The 25,015-nt window shown below is 44.0% G+C and overlaps 1 protein-coding gene across 1 annotated transcript in view; it reads right to left on the bottom strand.

The window, feature by feature from the left end:
* myo9aa (myosin IXAa) overlaps positions 1-25,015 on the bottom strand; it is a 223,211-nt gene that overhangs the window by 77,142 nt on the left and 121,054 nt on the right. Inside the window, 2 exon segments of the mRNA XM_065012316.1 lie at positions 13,424-13,558; positions 15,566-15,682. Of these exon segments, the coding sequence (XP_064868388.1) occupies positions 13,424-13,558; positions 15,566-15,682 (252 nt within the window).

Below are 25,015 nucleotides of genomic sequence, written 5' to 3' on the forward strand. Positions count from 1 at the left end.
AGCACATAACCACCATAAACAGTAGGGGATAAGCACATAACCACCATAAACAGTAGGGGATAAGCACATAACCACCATAAACAGTAGGGGATAAGCACATAACCACCATAAACAGTAGGGGATAAGCACATAACCACCATAAACAGTAGGGGATAAGCACATAACCACCATAAACAGTAGGGGATAAGCACATAACCACCATAAACAGTAGGGGATAAGCACATAACCACCATAAACAGTAGGGGATAAGCACATAACCACCATAAACAGTAGGGGATAAGCACATAACCACCATAAACAGTAGGGGATAAGCACATAACCACCATAAACAGTAGGGGATAAGCACATAACCACCATAAACAGTAGGGGATAAGCACATAACCACCATAAACAGTAGGGGATAAGCACATAACCACCATAAACAGTAGGGGATAAGCACATAACCACCATAAACAGTAGGGGCACATAACCACCATAAACGATAAGCACATAACCACCATAAACAGTAGGGGATAAGCACATAACCACCATAAACAGTAGGGGATAAGCACATAACCACCATAAACAGTAGGGGATAAGCACATAACCACCATAAACAGTAGGGGATAAGCACATAACCACCATAAACAGTAGGGGATAAGCACATAACCACCATAAACAGTAGGGGATAAGCACATAACCACCATAAACAGTAGGGGATAAGCACATAACCACCATAAACAGTAGGGGATAAGCACATAACCACCATAAACAGTAGGGGATAAGCACATAACCACCATAAACAGTAGGGGATAAGCACATAACCACCATAAACAGTAGGGGATAAGCACATAACCACCATAAACAGTAGGGGATAAGCACATAACCACCATAAACAGTAGGGGATAAGCACATAACCACCATAAACAGTAGGGGATAAGCACATAACCACCATAAACAGTAGGGGATAAGCACATAACCACCATAAACAGTAGGGGATAAGCACATAACCACCATAAAACAGGGGATAAGGACATAACCACCATAAACAGTAGGGGATAAGCACATAACCACCATAAACAGTAGGGGATAAGCACATAACCACCATAAACAGTAGGGGATAAGCACATAGTAGGGGATAAGCACATAACCACCATAAACAGTAGGGGATAAGCACATAACCATAAACAGTAGGGGATAAGCACATAACCACCATAAACAGTAGGGGATAAGCACATAACATAACCACATAACCACCATAAACAGTAGGGGATAAGCACATAACCACCATAAACAGTAGGGGGATAACCATAAACAGTAGGGGATAACACATAACACCATAAACAGTAGGGGATAAGCACATAACCACCATAAACAGTAGGGGATAAGCACATAACCACCATAAACAGTAGGGGATAAGCACATAACCACCATAAACAGTAGGGGATAAGCACATAACCACCATAAACAGTAGGGGATAAGCACATAACCACCATAAACAGTAGGGGATAAGCACATAACCACCATAAACAGTAGGGGATAAGCACATAACCACCATAAACAGTAGGGGATAAGCACATAACCACCATAAACAGTAGGGGATAAGCACATAACCACCATAAACAGTAGGGGATAAGCACATAACCACCATAAACAGTAGGGGATAAGGACATAACCACCATAAACAGTAGGGGATAAGGACATAACCACCATAAACAGTAGGGGATAGCACATAACCACCATAAACAGTAGGGGATAAGCACATAACCACCATAAACAGTAGGGGATAAGCACATAACCACCATAAACAGTAGGGGATAAGCACATAACCACCATAAACAGTAGGGGATAAGCACATAACCACCATAAACAGTAGGGGATAAGCACATAACCACCATAAACAGTAGGGGATAAGCACATAACCACCATAAACAGTAGGGGATAAGCACATAACCACCATAAACAGTAGGGGATAAGCACATAACCACCATAAACAGTAGGGGATAAGCACATAACCACCATAAACAGTAGGGGATAAGCACATAACCACCATAAACAGTAGGGGATAAGCACATAACCACCATAAACAGTAGGGGATAAGCACATAACCACCATAAACAGTAGCACATAACCACCATAAACAGGGGATAAGCACATAACCACCATAAACAGTAGGGGATAAGCACATAACCACCATAAACAGTAGGGGATAAGCACATAACCACCATAAACAGTAGGGGATAAGCACATAACCACCATAAACAGTAGGGGATAAGCACATAACCACCATAAACAGTAGGGGATAAGCACATAACCACCATAAACAGTAGGGGATAAGCACATAACCACCATAAACAGTAGGGGATAAGCACATAACCACCATAAACAGTAGGGGATAAGCACATAACCACCATAAACAGTAGGGGATAAGCACATAACCACCATAAAAGTAGGGGATAACACATAACCACCATAAACAGTAGGGGATAAGCACATAACCACCATAAACAGTAGGGGATAAGCACATAACCACCATAAACAGTAGGGGATAAGCACATAACCACCATAAACAGTAGGGGATAAGCACATAACCACCATAAACAGTAGGGGATAAGCACATAACCACCATAAACAGTAGGGGATAAGCACATAACCACCATAAACAGTAGGGGATAAGCACATAACCACCATAAACAGTAGGGGATAAGCACATAACCACCATAAACAGTAGGGGATAAGCACATAACCACCATAAACAGTAACCACCAGGGTAGGGGATAAGCACATAACCACCATAAACAGTAGGGGATAAGCACATAACCACCATAAACAGTAGGGGATAAGCACATAACCACCATAAACAGTAGGGGATAAGCACATAACCACCATAAACAGTAGGGGATAAGCACATAACCACCATAAACAGTAGGAGTAGGGGATAAGCACATAACCACCATAAACAGTAGGGGATAAGACATAACCACCATAAACAGTAGGGGATAAGCACATAACCACCATAAACAGTAGGGGATAAGCACATAACCACCATAAACAGTAGGGGATAAGCACATAACCACCATAAACAGTAGGGGATAAGCACATAACCACCATAAACAGTAGGGGATAAGGACATAACCACCATAAACAGTAGGGGATAAGCACATAACCACCATAAACAGTAGGGGATAAGCACATAACCACCATAAACAGTAGGGGATAAGCACAAACCACCATAAACAGTAGGGGATAAGCACATAACCACCATAAACAGTAGGGGATAAGCACATAACCACCATAAACAGTAGGGGATAAGCACATAACCACCATAAACAGTAGGGGATAAGCACATAACCACCATAAACAGTAGGGGATAAGCACATAACCACCATAAACAGTAGGGGATAAGGACATAACCACCATAAACAGTAGGGGATAAGCACATAACCACCATAAACAGTAGGGGATAAGCACATAACCACCATAAACAGTAGGGGATAAGCACATAACCACCATAAACAGTAGGGGATAAGCACATAACCACCATAAACAGTAGGGGATAAGGACATAACCACCATAAACAGTAGGGGATAAGCACATAACCACCATAAACAGTAGGGGATAAGCACATAACCACCATAAACAGTAGGGATAAGACATAACCACCATAAACAGTAGGGGATAAGCACATAACCACCATAAACAGTAGGGGATAAGGACATAACCACCATAAACAGTAGGGGATAAGGACATAACCACCATAAACAGTAGGGGATAAGCACATAACCACCATAAACAGTAGGGGATAAGGACATAACCACCATAAACAGTAGGGGGGATAAGGCACATAACCACCATAAACAGTAGGGGATAAGGACATAACCACCATAAACAGTAGGGGGGATAAGGGGATAAGGACATAACCACCATAAACAGTAGGGGATAAGCACATAACCACCATAAACAGTAGGGGATAAGCACATAACCACCATAAACAGTAGGGGATAAGCACATAACCACCATAAACAGTAGGGGATAAGCACATAACCACCATAAACAGTAGGGGATAAGACATAACCACCATAAACAGTAGGGGATAAGCACATAACCACCATAAACAGTAGGGGATAAGGACATAACCACCATAAACAGTAGGGGATAAGCACATAACCACCATAAACAGTAGGGGATAAGGACATAACCACCATAAACAGTAGGGGATACATAACCACCATAAACAGTAGGGGATAAGCACATAACCACCATAAACAGTAGGGGATAAGCACATAACCACCAGTAGGGGATAAACACCATAAACAGTAGGGGATAAGGACATAACCACCATAAACAGTAGGGGATAAGACATAACCACCATAAACAGTAGGGGATAAGGACATAACCACCATAAACAGTAGGGGATAAGCACATAACCACCATAAACAGTAGGGGATAAGGACATAACCACCATAAACAGTAGGGGATAAGCACATAACCACCATAAACAGTAGGGGATAACACATAACCATAAACAGTAGGGGATAAGGACATAACCACCATAAACAGTAGGGGATAAGCACATAACCACCATAAACAGTAGGGGATAAGGACATAACCACCATAAACAGTAGGGGATAAGCACATAACCACCATAAACAGTAGGGGATAAGCACATAACCACCATAAACAGTAGGGGATAAGGACATAACCACCATAAACAGTAGGGGATAAGGACATAACCACCATAAACAGTAGGGGATAAGCACATAACCACCATAAACAGTAGGGGATAAGCACATAACCACCATAAACAGTAGGGGATAAGCACATAACCACCATAAACAGTAGGGGATAAGCACATAACCACCATAAACAGTAGGGGATAAGGACATAACCACCATAAACAGTAGGGGATAACACATAACCACCATAAACAGTAGGGGATAAGGCACATAACCACCATAAACAGTAGGGGATAAGGACATAACCACCATAAACAGTAGGGGATAAGCACATAACCACCATAAACAGTAGGGGATAAGCACATAACCACCATAAACAGTAGGGGATAAGGACATAACCACCATAAACAGTAGGGGATAAGGACATAACCACCATAAACAGTAGGGGATAAGACACATAACCACCATAAACAGTAGGGGATAACACATAACCACCATAAACAGTAGGGGATAAGGACATAACCACCATAAACAGTAGGGGATAAGCACATAACCACCATAAACAGTAGGGGATAAGCACATAACCACATTTACCACCATAAACAGTAGGGGATAAGCACATAACCACCATAAACAGTAGGGGATAAGCACATAACCACCATAAACAGTAGGGGATAAGCACATAACCACCATAAACAGTAGGGGATAAGCACATAACCACCATAAACAGGGGATAGGGGATAAGCACATAACCACCATAAACAGTAGGGGATAAGCACATAACCACCATAAACAGTAGGGGATAAGCACATAACCACCATAAACAGTAGGGGATAAGGACATAACCACCATAAACAGTAGGGGATAAGCACATAACCACCATAAACAGTAGGGGATAAGCACATCACCATAAACAGTAGGGGATAAGGACATAACCACCATAAACAGTAGGGGATAAGGACATAACCACCATAAACAGTAGGGGATAAGGACATAACCACCATAAACAGTAGGGGATAAGGACATAACCACCATAAACAGTAGGGGATAAGGACATAACCACCATAAACAGTAGGGGATAAGGACATAACCACCATAAACAGTAGGGGATAAGGACATAACCACCATAAACAGTAGGGGATAAGGACATAACCACCATAAACAGTAGGGGATAAGGACATAACCACCATAAACAGTAGGGGATAAGCACATAACCACCATAAACAGTAGGGGACATAACCACCATAAACAGTAGGGGATAAGGACATAACCACCATAAACAGTAGGGGATAAGGACATAACCACCATAAACAGTAGGGGATAAGGACATAACCACCATAAACAGTAGGGGATAAGGACATAACCACCATAAAGGGGATAAGTAAAGGGGATAAGCACATAACCACCATAAACAGTAGGGGATAAGGACATAACCACCATAAACAGTAGGGGATAAGCACATTTAACCACCATAAACAGTAGGGGATAAGCACATAACCACCATAAACAGTAGGGGATAAGCACATAACCACCATAAACAGTAGGGGATAAGGACATAACCACCATAAACAGTAGGGGATAAGCACATAACCACCATAAACAGTAGGGGATAAGGACATAACCACCATAAACAGTAGGGGATAAGGACATTTAACCACCATAAACAGTAGGGGATAAGGACATAACCACCATAAACAGTAGGGGATAAGGACATAACCACCATAAACAGTAGGGGATAAGGACATTTAACCACCATAAACAGTAGGGGATAAGGGATAAGGACATAACCACCATAAACAGTAGGGGATAAGGACATAACCACCATAAACAGTAGGGGATAAGGACATTTAACCACCATAAACAGTAGGGGATAAGGACATAAAGGGGATAAGGACATAACCACCATAAACAGTAGGGGATAAGGACATAACCACCATAAACAGTAGGGGATAAGGACATTACAACCACCATAAACAGTAGGGGATAAGGACATTTAACCACCATAAACAGTAGGGGATAAGCACATAACCACCATAAACAGTAGGGGATAAGACATAACCACCATAAACAGTAGGGGATAAGGACATTTACAACCACCATAAACAGTAGGGGATAAGGACATTTACAACCACCATAAACAGTAGGGGATAAGGACATTTACAACCACCATAAACAGTAGGGGATAAGGACATTTACAACCACCATAAACAGTAGGGGATAAGGACATAACCACCATTAGGGGATAAGGACATTTACAACCACCATAAACAGTAGGGGATAAGGACATTTACAACCACCATAAACAGTAGGGGATAAGGACATTTACATTTAACCACCATAAACAGTAGGGGATAAGGACATTTACAACCACCATAAACAGTAGGGGATAAGGACATTTACAACCACCATAAACAGTAGGGGATAAGGACATTTACGGTAGGGGATACCACCATAAACAGTAGGGGATAAGGACATTTACAACCACCACCATAAACAGTAGGGGATAAGGACATTTACAACCACCATAAACAGTAGGGGATAAGGACATTTACAACCACCATAAACAGTAGGGGATAAGGACATTTACAACCACCATAAACAGTAGGGGATAAGGACATTTACAACCACCATAAACAGTAGGGGATAAGGACATTTACAACCACCATAAACAGTAGGGGATAAGGACATTTACAACCACCATAAACAGTAGGGGATAAGGACATTTACAACCACCATAAACAGTAGGGGATAAGGACATTTACAACCACCAGAAACGGTAGGGGATAAGGACATTTACAACCACCATAAACAGTAGGGGATAAGGACATTTACAACCACCATAAACAGTAGGGGATAAGGACATTTACAACCACCAGAAACAGTAGGGGATAAGGACATTTACAACCACCATAAACAGTAGGGGATAAGGACATTTACAACCACCATAAACGGTAGGGGATAAGGACATTTACAACCACCATAAACGGTAGGGGATAAGGACATTTACAACCACCAGAAACGGTAGGGGATAAGGACATTTACAACCACCATAAACAGTAGGGGATAAGGACATTTACAACCACCAGAAACGGTAGGGGATAAGGACATTTACAACCACCAGAAACGGTAGGGGATAAGGACATTTACAACCACCATAAACAGTAGGGGATAAGGACATTTACAACCACCATAAACGGTAGGGGATAAGGACATTTACAACCACCATAAACGGTAGGGGATAAGGACATTTACAACCACCAGAAACGGTAGGGGATAAGGACATTTACAACCACCATAAACAGTAGGGGATAAGGACATTTACAACCACCAGAAACGGTAGGGGATAAGGACATTTACAACCACCAGAAACGGTAGGGGATAAGGACATTTACAACCACCATAAACAGTAGGGGATAAGGACATTTACAACCACCAGAAACGGTAGGGGATAAGGACATTTACAACCACCAGAAACGGTAGGGGATAAGGACATTTACAACCACCAGAAACGGTAGTGGATAAGGACATTTACAACCACCATAAACAGTAGGGGATAAGGACATTTACAACCACCAGAAACGGTAGGGGATAAGGACATTTACAACCACCAGAAACGGTAGGGGATAAGGACATTTACAACCACCATAAACAGTAGGGGATAAGGACATTTACAACCACCATAAACGGTAGGGGATAAGGACATTTACAACCACCAGAAACGGTAGGGGATAAGGACATTTACAACCACCAGAAACGGTAGGGGATAAGGACATTTACAACCACCAGAAACGGTAGGGGATAAGGACATTTACAACCACCAGAAACGGTAGGGGATAAGGACATTTACAACCACCAGAAACGGTAGGGGATAAGGACATTTACAACCACCAGAAACGGTAGGGGATAAGGACATTTACAACCACCAGAAACGGTAGGGGATAAGGACATTTACAACCACCAGAAACGGTAGGGGATAAGGACATTTACATTTACAACCACCAGAAACGGTAGGGGATAAGGACATTTACAACCACCAGAAACGGTAGGGGATAAGGACATTTACAACCACCAGAAACGGTAGGGGATAAGGACATTTACAACCACCAGAAACGGTAGGGGATAAGGACATTTACAACCACCAGAAACGGTAGGGGATAAGGACATTTACAACCACCATAAACGGTAGGGGATAAGGACATTTACAACCACCAGAAACGGTAGGGGATAAGGACATTTACAACCACCAGAAACGGTAGGGGATAAGGACATTTACAACCACCAGAAACGGTAGGGGATAAGGACATTTACAACCACCAGAAACGGTAGGGGATAAGGACATTTACAACCACCAGAAACGGTAGGGATAAGGACATTTACAACCACCAGAAACGGTAGGGGATAAGGACATTTACAACCACCAGAAACGGTAGGGGATAAGGACATTTACAACCACCAGAAACGGTAGGGGATAAGGACATTTACAACCACCAGAAACGGTAGGGGATAAGGACATTTACAACCACCAGAAACGGTAGGGGATAAGGACATTTACAACCACCAGAAACGGTAGTGGATAAGGACATTTACAACCACCATAAACAGTAGGGGATAAGGACATTTACAACCACCAGAAACGGTAGTGGATAAGGACATTTACAACCACCAGAAACGGTAGGGGATAAGGACATTTACAACCACCATAAACAGTAGGGGATAAGGATTTAAGGACAGTAGGGGATAAGGACATTTACAACCACCAGAAACGGTAGGGGATAAGGACATTTACAACCACCAGAAACGGTAGTGGATAAGGACATTTACAACCACCAGAAAACAGTAGGGGATAAGGACATTTACAACCACCAGAAACGGTAGGGGATAAGGACATTTACAACCACCAGAAACGGTAGTGGATAAGGACATTTACAACCACCAGAAACGGTAGGGGATAAGGACATTTACAACCACCAGAAACGGTAGGGGATAAGGACATTTACAACCACCCAGGACATTTACAACCACCAAACGGTAGGGGATAAGGACATTTACAACCACCATAAACGGTAGGGATAAGGACATTTACAACCACCAGAAACGGTAGTGGATAAGGACAAACGGTAGGGGATAAGGACATTTACAACCACCAGAAACGGTAGGGGATAAGGACATTTACAACCACCAGAAACGGTAGTGGATAAGGACATTTACAACCACCAGAAACGGTAGGGGATAAGGACATTTACAACCACCAGAAACGGTAGGGGATAAGGACATTTACAACCACCAGAAACGGTAGGGGATAAGGACATTTACAACCACCAGAAACGGTAGGGGATAAGGACATTTACAACCACCAGAAACGGTAGGGGATAAGGACATTTACAACCACCAGAAACGGTAGGGGATAAGGACATTTACAACCACCAGAAACGGTAGGGGATAAGGACATTTACAACCACCAGAAACGGTAGGGATAAGGACATTTACAACCACCAGAAACGGTAGGGGATAAGGACATTTACAACCACCAGAAACGGTAGGGGATAAGGACATTTACAACCACCAGAAACGGTAGGGGATAAGGACATTTACAACCACCAGAAACGGTAGGGGATAAGGACATTTACAACCACCAGAAACGGTAGGGGATAAGGACATTTACAACCACCAGAAACGGTAGGGGATAAGGACATTTACAACCACCAGAAACGGTAGTGGATAAGGACATTTACAACCACCAGAAACGGTAGGGGATAAGGACATTTACAACCACCAGAAACGGTAGGGGATAAGGACATTTACAACCACCAGAAACGGTAGGGGATAAGGACATTTACAACCACCAGAAACGGTAGGGGATAAGGACATTTACAACCACCAGAAACGGTAGGGGATAAGGACATTTACAACCACCAGAAACGGTAGGGGATAAGGACATTTACAACCACCAGAAACGGTAGGGGATAAGGACATTTACAACCACCAGAAACGGTAGTGGATAAGGACATTTACAACCACCATAAACAGTAGGGGATAAGGACATTTACAACCACCAGAAACGGTAGTGGATAAGGACATTTACAACCACCATAAACAGTAGGGGATAAGGACATTTACAAACAGAAACGGTAGTGGAACCAGAAACGGTAGGGGATAAGGACATTTACAACCACCATAAACAGTAGGGGATAAGGACATTTACAACCACCAGAAACGGTAGGGGATAAGGACATTTACAACCACCAGAAACGGTAGTGGATAAGGACATTTACAACCACCAGAAACGGTAGGGGATAAGGACATTTACAACCACCAGAAATGGTAGGGGATAAGGACATTTACAACCACCAGAAACGGTAGGGGATAAGGACATTTACAACCACCAGAAACGGTAGGGGATAAGGACATTTACAACCACCAGAAACGGTAGTGGATAAGGACATTTACAACCACCAGAAACGGTAGTGGATAAGGACATTTACAACCACCAGAAACGGTAGGGGATAAGGACATTTACAACCACCAGAAACGGTAGTGGATAAGGACATTTACAACCACCAGAAACGGTAGGGGATGAGGACATTTACAACCACCAGAAACAGTAGTGGATAAGGACATTTACAACCACCAGAAACGGTAGTGGATAAGGACATTTACAACCACCAGAAACAGTAGGGGATGAGGACATTTACAACCACCAGAAACGGTAGGGGATAAGGACATTTACAACCACCAGAAAAATGTCTGCCTGCTTATGACAAGCGGCACGTGGTTGCTTTAGTACATTCTTATGAGTATTGAGTTCAGAACTATACCAGAGTATTGTCTTGTTCACTTCAGTTCAGAACTACAGTACCAGTCTAAAGTTTGGACACTCCTACTTATTCCAGGGTTTTTCTTTATTTTTACTATTTTCTACATTGTAGAATAATAGTCAAGACCACAATGCCAAGAGTGTGCAAAGCTGTCATCAAGGCGAAGGGTGGCTACTTTGAAGAATCTCAAATATAAAATAGATTTAGATTTGATTCACACATTTTTGGGTTACTACATGATTCCATATGTGTTATTTCATAGATTTGATGTCTTCAGTATTATTCTACAATGTAGAAAATAGTAAAAATAAAGAAAAACCCTTGAATGAGTAGGTGTGTCCAAACTTTTGACTGATACTGTATACCAGAGTATTGTCTTGATTGATCTCTAACACTTCAGAACTATACCAGAGTATTGTCTTGATTGAGCTCTAACACTTCAGAACTATACCAGAGTATTGTCTTGATTGAGCTCCAACACTTCAGAACTATACCAGAGTATTGTCTTGATTGAGCTCCAACACTTCAGAACTATACCAGAGTATTGTCTTGATTGATCTCTAACACTTCAGAACTATACCAGAGTATTGTCTTGATTGAGCTCCAACACTTCACTAGTAGCATGATGCAATGGCCCAACCTCACCAAAGCATGAAGCAAACAAACCCTGTTAGAAGTTGAGTGAGTGCTGTACACGTTCAAAAGCTGTGGCTAATTTTTAACATGGAGGTTAATGACGGCAGTGACTTCATGGATGGGTGCCTTTGTACAGGAGGCCTCCTTGAGCAAATACGGTATGTGTCATTACTGAGATGGTACTGTTAAAAGGAACTCTCCAATCAGTTTCAGTTGTACTCACTATAAGGCTTCATTTAGACAGGCAGACACATTCTGATATTTTTCACTAATTGGTCTTTTGACCAAGCAGATCACCTTTGAAAAAGATTGATGTCATTGGTCAAAAGATATCGGAATTGGTCTGCCTGTGTGAATGTAGCCTAAAAAGTACTAAAGGACAATCGTGATTAAACATGATGTTTACCTACAAAGCTGATCATGACCGAAACAACCTTTCTCTCCAATCTAGTCAGTTAACACCAACACACCTCCATCATAATGAGGGTTGAGGAGGTAACAGCCATCCATCATAATGAGGGTTGAGGAGGTAACATCCATCCCTCCATCATAATGAGGGTTGAGGAGGTAACATCCATCCCTCCATCATAATGAGGGTTGAGGAGGTAACAGCCATCCATCCATCCATCATAATGAGGGTTGAGGAGGTAACAGCCATCCGTCCATCATAATGAGGGTTGGGGAGGTAACATCCATCCCTCCATCATAATGAGGGTTGAGGAGGTAATATCCATCCCTCCATCATAATGAGGGTTGAGGAGGTAACATCCATCCCTCCATCATAATGAGGGTTGAGGAGGTAACATCCATCCCTCCATCATAATGAGGGTTGAGGAGGTAACATCCATCCCTCCATCATAATGAGGGTTGAGGAGGTAACATCCATCCATCATAATGAGGGTTGAGGAGGTAACATCCATCCATCATAATGAGGGTTGAGGAGGTAACAGCCATCCATCATAATGAGGGTTGAGGAAGTAACATCCATCCATCATGAGAGTTGAGGAGGTAACAGCCATCCATCATAATGAGGGTTGGGGAGGTAACATCCATCCATCATAATGAGGGTTGGGGAGGTAACAGCCATCCATCATAATGAGGGTTGAGGAAGTAAGATAGATCCATCATAATCAGCAGTCAGAGGGTTGAAGAGGTGAGTCATGTGGCAGTCAGCCCCATAATAAACCCTATTGCATAACCCACTGGAGGAGCTGGTCTTCTCTTTAAAGGACCACTGTATTGTAAACTTCCATGTAAGTGCATTGTGGATACGTACAGTTTAGTACTGAAAGGGTGCAGTAATGCCAAATGCCTTACCTGCTCAAGCTTAAAGATGTGCTGATTGAAGTAGTGTTGGAGCCTCTCGTTGGCAAAGTTGATGCAGAACTGCTCAAAGCTGTTGTTTTCATAGTCCTCAAAGCCAAAGATGTCCAGCACTCCGATGGAAAAGATCTGTGAGGGATACATGAGGGTGAAATCTCAATTAACAATATGCTTTTTGACAACAACAAAAAAACAATTCAACATGAAAGTCTAACTGAGAAGGTTTGAGAAGGTTACCAAAGACCCATAGGCGCATAATGGAAAACAAGGTTGAAGCTGTTCAAACACAACCACTGATGTCACTGATTCCAGAAGGTGGTTCATACTGTGATTTATTAAATCAATAAAACAACTCGTCTCTGCCAAGGTGTTCACGCTCTATTTGAACACCTGTAACAGAAGCATAAAGCCAGTTATTCTGGGCGGAGAGGTGAGCGTCAGGTAGCCTTCGAGAGGTGAGCGTCAGGTAGCCTTCGAGAGGTGAGCGTCAGGTAGCCTTAGAGAGGTGAGCGTCAGGTAGCCTTCGAGAGGTGAGCGTCAGGTAGCCTTCGAGAGGTGAGCGTCAGGTAGCCTTCGAGAGGTGAGCGTCAGGTAGCCTTCGAGAGGTGAGCGTCAGGTAGCCTTCGAGAGGTGAGCGTCAGGTAGCCTTCGAGAGGTGAGCGTCAGGTAGCCTTAGAGAGGTGAGCGTCAGGTAGCCTTAGAGAGGTGAGCGTCAGGTAGCCTTAGAGAGGTGAGCCTGCAACCGGAGAGTTGCCAGTTCGAATCCCGAGTCCGATGGAAACCAATCTGACAGGAGGTGAGCTGGCAAAAGGAGGGTAAATGTTGTGCCCTTGAGCAAGGCACTTAACTGCCCCAACAACATCTCCCTGGGCGCCCAGTGTGGCAGCCCCCTACACCTCCCCAAAACCTGTATATGTATGCAGTAAAGTATTTAAGTAAAAATACTTTAAAGTATTACTTAAGTAGTTTTGGGGGTATCTGTACTTTAGTATTTACATTTTTGACAACTTTTACCTCACTACATTCCTAAAGAAAATAATGTACTTTTTACTCCATAAAATGTTCCCTGACAACCAAAAGTACTCATTACGTTTTGAATGCTTAGCAGGACGGGAAAATGGTGCAATTGACACACTTATTAAGAGAACATCCCTGGTCATCCCTACTGCCTCTGATCTGGAGGACTCACTAAACAGAGAACATCCCTGGTCATCCCTACTGCCTCTGATCTGGAGGACTCACTAAACAGAGAACATCCCTGGTCATCCCTACTGCCTCTGATCTGGCAGACTCACTAAACAGAGAACATCCCTGGTCATCCCTACTGCCTCTGATCTGGCAGACTCACTAAACAGAGAACATCCCTGGTCATCCCTACTGCCTCTGATCTGGCAGACTCACTAAACAGAGAACATCCCTGGTCATCCCTACTGCCTCTGATCTGGCAGACTCACTAAACAGAGAACATCCCTGGTCATCCCTACTGCCTCTGATCTGGCAGACTCACTAAACAGAGAACATCCCTGGTCATCCCTACTGCCTCTGATCTGGCAGACTCACTAAACAGAGAACATCCCTGGTCATCCCTACTGCCTCTGATCTGGCAGACTCACTAAACAGAGAACATCCCTGGTCATCCCTACTGCCTCTGATCTGGCAGACTCACTAAACAGAGAACATCCCTGGTCATCCCTACTGCCTCTGATCTGGCAGACTCACTAAAGACAAATGCTTCTTTTGTGAATGATGTCAGTGTCGGTGTGCCCCTGGCTATCCGTAAAAAAAAAAAAAAAAAAATGATGCCGTCTGATTTGCTTAATATAAGGACTTTGAAATAGTTTATACTTGCACTTTTTATACTTAAGTATATTTAATATCAAATACTTTTAGACTCTTACTCAAGTAGGACGATTGGGTACTTTTTCCCACCACTGTATGTATGCGTGTCTTTCGGAGAGGTTGGGTTAAAAGTGGAAGGAAGTAACCTTTTAGTTGGACCTTGAAATTGACCAATCAAGTGATCTTAATCTTAATGAAGTGGAGAGGTGAGCATGTCATCAACGCATGACATTGATATATTATAAGCAGACATAAGTATGTTGTAACAAAGCATGATAGCAGTCACGTTGGTCTTACCTTGGCGCTCTCCTCCAAGTCCCGGTTGTTGAGCAGTGCGTGGTTGATCCGGAACACGATCCAGTCAAACAGTGCGCTGTACAGGGACTTGGCCATGGAGTCTCGCACCGTGCCCGCCTGCAGGAACATACAAAACCACACATCCATGTTACTAGTTACCTACTGCACCTCACTATTCATCCGTGTTACTAGTGAGCTACTCCACCTCACTATTCATCCGTGTTACTAGTGAGCTACTGCACCTCACTATTCATCGATATTACTAGTGAGCTACTTCACCTCACTATTCATCCGTGTTACTAGTGACCTACTCCACCTCACTATTCATCCGTGTTACTAGTGACCCACTGCACCTCACTATTCATCCATGTTACTAGTGAGCTACTGCACCTCACTATTCATCCGTGTTACTAGTGAGCTACTCCACCTCACTATTCATCCGTGTTACTAGTGAGCTTCTGCACCTCACTATTCATCGGTATTACTAGTGAGCTACTGCACCTCACTATTCATCCGTGTTACTAGTGAGCTACTCCACCTCACTATTCATCCGTGTTACTAGTGAGCTACTGCACCTCACTATTCATCGATATTACTAGTGAGCTACTTCACCTCACTATTCATCCGTGTTACTAGTGACTAGTGAGCTACTCCACCTCACTATTCATCCGTGTTACTAGTGACCCACTGCACCTCACTATTCATCCATGTTACTAGTGAGCTACTGCACCTCACTATTCATCCGTGTTACTAGTGAGCTACTCCACCTCACTATTCATCCGTGTTACTAGTGACCTACTGCACCTCACTATTCATCCATGTTACTAGTGAGCTACTGCACCTCACTATTCATCCGTGTTACTAGTGAGCTACTCCACCTCACTATTCATCCGTGTTACTAGTGTTACTACTATTCATGAGCTTCTACTGCACCTCACTATTCATCCGTGTTACTAGTGAGCTACTACCACCTCACTATTCATCCGTGTTACTAGTGACCCACTGCACCTCACTATTCATCCATGTTACTAGTGAGCTACTGCACCTCACTATTCATCCGTGTTACTAGTGAGCTGCACTCACTATTCATCCGTGTTACTAGTGAGCTACTCCACCTCACTATTCATCCGTGTTACTAGTGAGCTTCTGCACCTCACTATTCATCGGTATTACTAGTGAGCTACTTCACCTCACTATTCATCCGTGTTACTAGTGAGCTACTCCACCTCACTATTCATCCGTGTTACTAGTGAGCTACTCCACCTCACTATTCATCCGTTTTACTAGTGAGCTACTTCACCTCACTAAAGCATCTCAAAGTAGCAGTGCTCATCCGGGATCAGAACCTCCTCTTATTCAATATGATCAAAAAGACAAAACTGATCCTAGATCAGCACTCCCACTCTGAGACGCTTTGTGAACACGTGCCCTGGTGCCATGGGTGATCAGTTAGGTACGCATGGAATACCCTAAACACTTCCATCAGACAATGGAATCAACTTCACTTGTGTGGATTTCCTGCTTTAATTATACAATGTTCCTAACATCTGGGCCCCATCAGGTTTGTCTTCAAACAAATAACTAATAAACATCTAGAAATCAAGATGCATTTGTTGCTTGTTTTTCTACCTTGCAATCAAACAAGACTAAATCTCTTCCAATATATACTGAACAAAAATATAAAAACGCCACATGCAACAATTACTATGATTTTACTGAGTTACATACAGTTCATTGTAAAAAAATCAGATCAAGTGAAATAAATTCATTAGGCCACTTGGGACCAATGCACACCCAGTGGGGAGCCGGGCACACCCAGTGGGGAGCCGGGCACACCCAGTGGGGAACCGGGCACACCCAGTGGGGAGCCGGGCTCACCCACTGGGGAGCCGGGCACACCCACTGGGGAGCCGGGCACACCCAGTGGGGAGCCGGGCACACCCACTGGGGAGCCGGGCACACCCACTGGGGAGCCGGGCACACCCACTGGGGAGCCGGGCACACCCACTGGGGAGCCGGGCACACCCACTGGGGAGCCGGGCACACCCACTGGGGAGCCGGGCACACCCACTGGGGAGCCGGGCACACCCACTGGGGAGCTAGGCACACCCACTGGGGAGCTAGGCACACCCACTGGGGAGCTAGGCACAGACAATCAGAATAGGTTTTTCCCCACAAGAGGGCTTTATTACAGACAGAAATACTCCTTGGTTTCATCAGCTGTCTGGGTGGCTGGTCTCACATGATCCCGCAGGTGAAGAAGCCGGATGTGGCGGTCCTTGGCTGGCATGGTTACACGTGGTACTGCCAAATTCTCTAAAAACGACGTCGGAGGTGGCTGATTTCCTTGAAAATTGTTGCATGTGGCGTTTTATGTCTTTGGAAGAGATTTAGTCTTGTTTGATTGCAATGTAGAAAAACAAGCAACAAATGCATCTTGATTTCTAGATGTTTATTAGTTATTTGTTTGAAGCCAAACCCGATGGGGCCCAGATGTTAGGAACATTGTATAATTAAAGCAGGAAATCCACACAAGTGAAGTTGATTACAATGTCTGATGGAAGTATCTGATGGAAGTAAACTCAGCAAAAAAATAAACGTCCCTTTTTCAGGACTCTGTAAAAGATAATTCGTAAAAATCCGGATAACTTCACAGATCTTCATTGTAAAGAGCTTAAAAACTGTTTCCTGGGCAGCGCAGTGGTCTAAGGCTGTGCCACCAGAGACTCTGGGTTCGAGCCCAGGCTCTGTCGCAGCCGGCCGCGACCGGGAGGTCCATGGGGCGACGCACAATTGGCCTAGCGTCGTCCGGGTTAGGCCGGTAGGGATATCCTTGTCTCATCAACTCCTGTGGTGGGCAGGGCGCAGTGCATGCTGACCAGGCCGCTAGGCGTACGGTGTTTCCTCCGACACATTGGTGCGGCTGGCTTCCGGGTTGGATGCGGGTTGTTTTAAGAAGCAGTGCGGCTTGGTTGGGTTGTGTTTCAGAGGACGCATGGCTTTCGACCTTCGTCTCTCCCGAGCCCGTACGGGTGTTGTAGCGATGACACAAGACATTAACAACTAACAATTGGATACCACGAAATTGGGGAGAAAAAGGGGGTAAATAAAAAAATAAAAAAAGTGTTTCCCATGCTTGTTCAATGAACCATAAACAGTTAGTTAATGAACATGCACCTGTGGAACAGTTGTTAACACACTAACTAACACCTTACAGACGGTAGGCAATTAAAGGTCACAGTTATGAAAACTTAGGACACTAAGAGGCCTTTCTACTGACTTTGGAAAAAAAAAAGAAAAAAGAAAGATGCCCAGGGTACCTGCTCATCTGCGTGAACGTGCCTTTGGCATGCTGCACGGTGTCGCGAAGACTGCAGATGCTGCTAGGACAATAAATTGCCATGTCCGTACTGTGAGACGCCTAAGACAGCGCTACAAGGAGACAGGATGGACATCTGATGGTCCTCGCAGTGGCAGACCACGTGTAACACCTGCACAGGATCGGTGTACATCCGAACATCACACCTGTGGGACAGGTACAGGATGGCAACAACAACTGCCCGAGTTACACAAGGAATGCACAATCCTTTCATCAGTGCTCTGACTGTCCGCAATAGGCTGAGAGAGGCTGGACTGAGGGCTTGTAGGCCTGTTGTAAGGCACGTCCTCACCGGCAACAACGTCGTCAATGGGCAAAATCCAACCGTCGCTGGACCAGACAGGACTGGCAAAAAGTGCTATTCACTGACGGGCCGCGGTTTTGTCTCACCAGGGGTGATGTTCGGATTCGCTGTTATCGTCGAAGGAATGAGCGTTACACCGAGGCCTGTACTCTGGAGCGGAATCAATTTGAGGTGGAGGGTCCGTCATGGTCTGGGGCGGTGTGTCACAGCATCATCGGACTGAGCTTGTCGTCATTGCAGGCAATCTCAACACTGTGCGGAACAGGGAAGAGATCCTCCTCCCTCATGTGGTACCCTTCTTGCAGGCTCATCCTGACATGACCCTCCAGCATGACAATGCCACCAGCCATACTGATCGTTCTGTGCATGACTTCCTACAAGACAGGAATGTCAGTGTTCTCCCATGGCCAGCGAAGAGCCTGGATCTCAATCCCATTGAGCACGTCTGGGACCTGTTGGATGGTAGGGTGAAGGCTAGGGCCATTCCCCACAGAAATGGCCTGGATCTTGCATGTGCCTTGGTGGAAGAGTGGGGTAACATCTCACAGCAAGAACTGGAAAATCTGGTACATTCCATGAGGAGGAGCTGCACTGCAGTACTTAATGCAGCTGGTGGCCACACCAGATACTGACCGTTACTTTTGATTTTGACACCTCCTTTGTTCAGGGACACATTATCCAATTTCTGTTAGTCACATGTCTGTGGAACTTGTTCAGTTTATGTCTCAGTTGTGGAATCTTGTTGTTTTCATACAAATATTTACACGTTACGTTTGCTGAAAATAAACACAGTTGACAGTGAGAGGACGTTTCTTTTTTTGCTGAGTATAGTAACATGGATGAATATTAGACATATGACAAAGACTTGAGTCATGTTCCCAGTCCAACTACGAAATGAAAACACTAAAGTTCTTATTAGATACACTAAGGTAGTGCCCTCCCAGTTTCACGTGCCTAACGAACATGACCCAGGAGATCCGTGAGCAGGGCCATATTCATAAAGTGTCTTAGAGTCGGAGTGCTGGTCTAGGATCAGTGCTGTTGTTTTGATCAGAATGAATACGATTACATGGACAGGGGGGACCTGATCTTAGATCAGCGCTCCATGTCTGGTTAATATCTTTCAAGCACAGCATTGTGACTCGTGGCGTGGCAATGGGGCTTCAGCAGGTGGCCACAGGAGGCGAGTCCTGGGCTGGCACCCTGTATTACGTCCCAGCAGCACCTCTCCTGGTCATGATTAATGACATTAGTCTGCCTAATGACCATCAGAGTGACAGAGGCACTACCAATCCAATCTACTGTAGAACAGACACCAATGAAAACATTACCCCTCTGAGGATAGGCAGCTGATAGCATAGAGGTGTCAAGGAATGAGACAATGTATTTTACAAGGAAATGGAAATAGAGTGAGAGAGATGGTGTAATAGCAAAGTACTAGAGGACGTTTTCACACAAAAGTATTACTGATCTAAGTACGGTGGAAAACGGGCAATTTCACAATTGACTACAGTATATCGACTATAGACACGAAACATGCAACATAAGTTTTAATAACATAACATAACCAAATCAAATCAAATTTTATTTGTCACATACACATGGTTAGCAGATGTTAATGCGAGTGTAGCGAAATGCTTGTGCTTCCAAGTTTCTCTTTAGGAAGGCTTTCTGTTGATAGCTGGGTTCCTTGGTGTTCTTGTCCCTTGTAGTGTCGGCTGGGTTCTTTGGTGTCCTTGTCCCCTGTAGTGTCAGCTGGGTTCTTTGGTGTCCTTGTCCCTTGTAGTGTCAGCTGGGTTCCTTGGTGTCCTTGTCCCTTGTAGTGTCAGCTGGGTTCCTTGGTGTCCTTGTCCCCTGTAGTGTCAGCTGGGTTCCTTGTCCCTAGTAGTGTCAGCTGGGTTATTTGGTGTCCTTGTCCCCTGTAGTGTCAGCTGGGTTCCTTGGTGTCCTTGTCCCCTGTAGTGTCAGCTGGGTTCCTTGTCCCTAGTAGTGTCAGCTGGGTTCTTAGGTGTCCTTGTCCCCTGTAGTGTCAGCTGGGTTCCTTGGTGTCCTTGTCCCCTGTAGTGTCAGCTGGGTTCCTTGTCCCTAGTAGTGTCAGCTGGGTTATTTGGTGTCCTTGTCTCCTGTAGTGTCAGCTGGGTTCCTTGGTGTCCTTGTCCCCTGTAGTGTCAGCTGGGTTCCTTGGTGTCCTTGTCCCCTGTAGTGTCAGCTGGGTTCCTTGTCCCTAGTAGTGTCAGCTGGGTTATTTGGTGTCCTTGTCTCCTGTAGTGTCAGCTGGGTTCCTTGGTGTCCTTGTCCCCTGTAGTGTCAGCTGGGTTCCTTGGTGTCCTTGTCCCCTGTAGTGTCAGCTGGGTTCCTTGTCCCTAGTAGTGTCAGCTGGGTTCTTAGGTGTCCTTGTCCCCTGTAGTGTCAGCTGGGTTCCTTGGTGTCCTTGTCCCCTGTAGTGTCAGCTGGGTTCCTTGTCCCTAGTAGTGTCAGCTGGGTTATTTGGTGTCCTTGTCTCCTGTAGTGTCAGCTGGGTTCCTTGTCCCTTGTAGTGTCAGCTGGGTTCTTTGGTGTCCTTGTCTCCTGTAGTGTCAGCTGGGTTCCTTGTCCCTAGTAGTGTCAGCTGGGTTATTTGGTGTCCTTGTCTCCTGTAGTGTCAGCTGGGTTCCTTGTCCCTAGTAGTGTCAGCTGGGTTCCTTGGTGTCCTTGTCCCCTGTAGTGTCAGCTGGGTTCCTTGGTGTCCTTGTCCCCTGTAGTGTCAGCTGGGTTCCTTGTCCCTAGTAGTGTCAGCTGGGCTTAGGTGTCCTTGTTCCTGTAGTGTCAGCTGTTCCTTGTCCCCTGTAGTGTCAGCTGGGTTCCTTGGTGTCCTTGTCCCCTGTAGTGTCAGCTGGGTTCCTTGTCCCTTGTAGTGTCAGCTGGGTTCTTTGGTGTCCTTGTCCCCTGTAGTGTCAGCTGGGTTCCTTGTCCCTTGTAGTGTCAGCTGGGTTCTTTGGTGTCCTTGTCCCCTGTAGTGTCAGCTGGGTTCCTTGTCCCCTGTAGTGTCAGCTGGGTTCCTTGTCCCTTGTAGTGTCAGCTGGGTTCCTTGTCCCTTGTAGTGTCAGCTGGGTTCCTTGTGTCAGTTATCCTGTCTTGTTGTGCCAATTTGTTTTGTATTTGTTTTTTATTTATTATTTTATGCACTTCAACATTATTCTGTATAATGAAAAAAGTGTTTTAAAAATGTAATATATTATTATTATTATTAGGAGTCATTAACTCATGCCATCACAGACAGTGAAGGGCTGTTTGTCATCTTCTGTTGCCATGCCTGAATGTCCATTAATCAACCAGGTGAGATAGATTTACCACACACAAAAATGTGACTGAATTGTGTGGGAAGTTAGTATAGTACATTTCCAGTATAAGTGCCTGCAGAGCTTCAGATGTCTACTTTTGCTCAAAACATGCCATTATACAACGGTCCAGCTAAAGTTGAAATGACTGTCTTTTACATAATTTACTACTTTATTTTTAGCGACTACAAAAAGATCTGCCTAGCAACTCCTGAAGATCATACAAAATGCTATTTATATTGCTAGCAAGAGTCTTAAAAAGTGAGAGCCCTTTTCATTATTTAAAGGAAGTTGGATTCAGAACATTCCGGTGAGCATCAATCTTTTAAATATCTCAATAACAAAATGGATAAGACCTGATCCAGGAAACGAGGCATATCTTATATCACGACTTCACAGGAGAGCCGCTTGAACGTAAACTATTTTTTTTCTAAATGCATTTTTTGGCAGAAATGCCTTGTCAAAAATGTGAGCTTTCATGTGCCTTAATAACAAACTTGTATGCCATCTGTAAATGCAATTGTTAAATTATGAGCCTTGTTGGTTAAACCACAGAAGTTAAACCACAAATGATTGGCTGAGATAATAAGTGGGCTGGAAATGCCGAGAGAGGAGTTTGGATTGGTCTGCCATATAGAAGGCTTCTGTCTATTTGAGCTCGTCAGTCTGTTGGTAATCCTGTTGAACGGGGCTTTAAAAAAAATGTATTGTGTAGTGGAGCTGCATATGTGTTGCTCTCCACCTCCGGGAGGATCAAGTTTTGAAATCAATGTAATTAGAGTATGACAGATAAAGAGATGGCGAAAACACCTCCGGATTACATCTTCAAACTAAGGGCAACCGTGGCATGGCATTTCTGACAGGGATACGCGTCCATCATGCATGATGATGTATACAGGTAAAATAGCTAGCTACATTTTCATATATTACACATTTCTAATTTTGACAGAAAGTGGTTTCATTTCAAGCTACTGTTAGCTGTCTGGCTGGCTCCCCAGCTGACGTTATTATCTGTATCCCAGAGCCGTTTGCTTTTCTATTTAGAGCCTAATGTTTGCTAGCTAACATTGAATCTGGTTGGTTAGCTCCCCGCACTGTGGCATTGTTGGCACTGTTCATTGTGGTTTAACTAGCTAACGTTAGCTGGCTGACTCGTTAGCTAAATGTTACGTGACGTGTGTACAACACCCGTTGAATATGGCCGGTGTCAGTCTGAAAAAGCGTAATGAAATTGTTGCCAGTAGAGCTGGTTAGGCTGTTTTCATGTTATCCATAGGTAAACAAATTATCGGCCAGAGCGTCAAGTATGCGCTCCGAGAGCAAAAATGAGATGGGTGGGGCAAAAGCTTAAGAGGGTGTGAACAATGCTCTGCGACAAAAGTTCATCAACTTTCAAAGCAGAATTACCTTCCCATTGTTCCTCAAATACAGTTTATGATATACCACTTTGTAGCTCTGTAAAAAACACAATTTCAAATGTTCCTCCGTAAGACTGAATCCAGGTGGTGAGTCACAATTAGAGAGAAAACAAATCCATGGTACTTGAGTTTTCAAGTAGTAAAATACCAGTTGAGACTACAGGGCGAATGAGTAAAAGTTCACTGTTGCAACCGTTACAACAATGTTTACAGAAAGGACCACCCAAAGAGCTGCCAGAACAATCAGCACTGTTTGTTCATATAAAATGGCTCCTAAACAGCTGGAACGAGGGCGTAGCTGTGTTTTGCATTATATGGTTGATAAAGTAGCGGTCTTGTGGATTATAAAAGTTTTGTGTAGTGAGGAAGTGTGTTGTATGCTGTGATATGGCATAGACACATGCTAGTTGGGGAGGTAGAAAAGGATAGACTTTGTGGAAAAGATTTAGATAAAATACCCATCCAACATGTGGACATACTGTAGGTGTAAATAACTAAAAATAATATGCAATTATACTAAAACTAATAATTCTACTTTAGAATTACACTTAAAAGAATAGGCCTTTGATTTCCACTTTGTGAGCTTGTGAGTCTTTCAGCTGAGTCTTGTCTGCATTACATGGCCGTAGTGTGTTTGTTTTCAGAGAATCCCTCTCTGGTTTCTGTAAACAAACTAAGCAGCTCTCTGATGCTGCAGCCTTTGTGGACTAGCGTTGAGGAAAAGGAATTTGTGCCATTGTATTGAGAGCTGTGGCAGTCTTTCTCAAAAGGGACTATTTTCAGTAGCTTGGTGTAAGGCTGACTTGCAATGCAGATGCACATTTCAAGGATACTTTTATAGTGAACTTAAAACCATATCTAGGTGTTTGCATGGTTACAAGCACACTCCCATTAAAGGGGGTCTGCTCAGTAGGGCCAGTGGAACTAACATTTAACAGCTGTACACAGAGTCACTTCCCACTCAGTGTTTCCAAGGTCAAAATGATAGATGTGGTGTATGAGTGTGTGTGTGTGTAGCTGTGAGTTCCGCTG

Source organism: Oncorhynchus nerka, linkage group LG27 (assembly GCF_034236695.1).
Source record: "Oncorhynchus nerka isolate Pitt River linkage group LG27, Oner_Uvic_2.0, whole genome shotgun sequence".
Lineage (NCBI taxonomy): Eukaryota > Metazoa > Chordata > Actinopteri > Salmoniformes > Salmonidae > Oncorhynchus > Oncorhynchus nerka.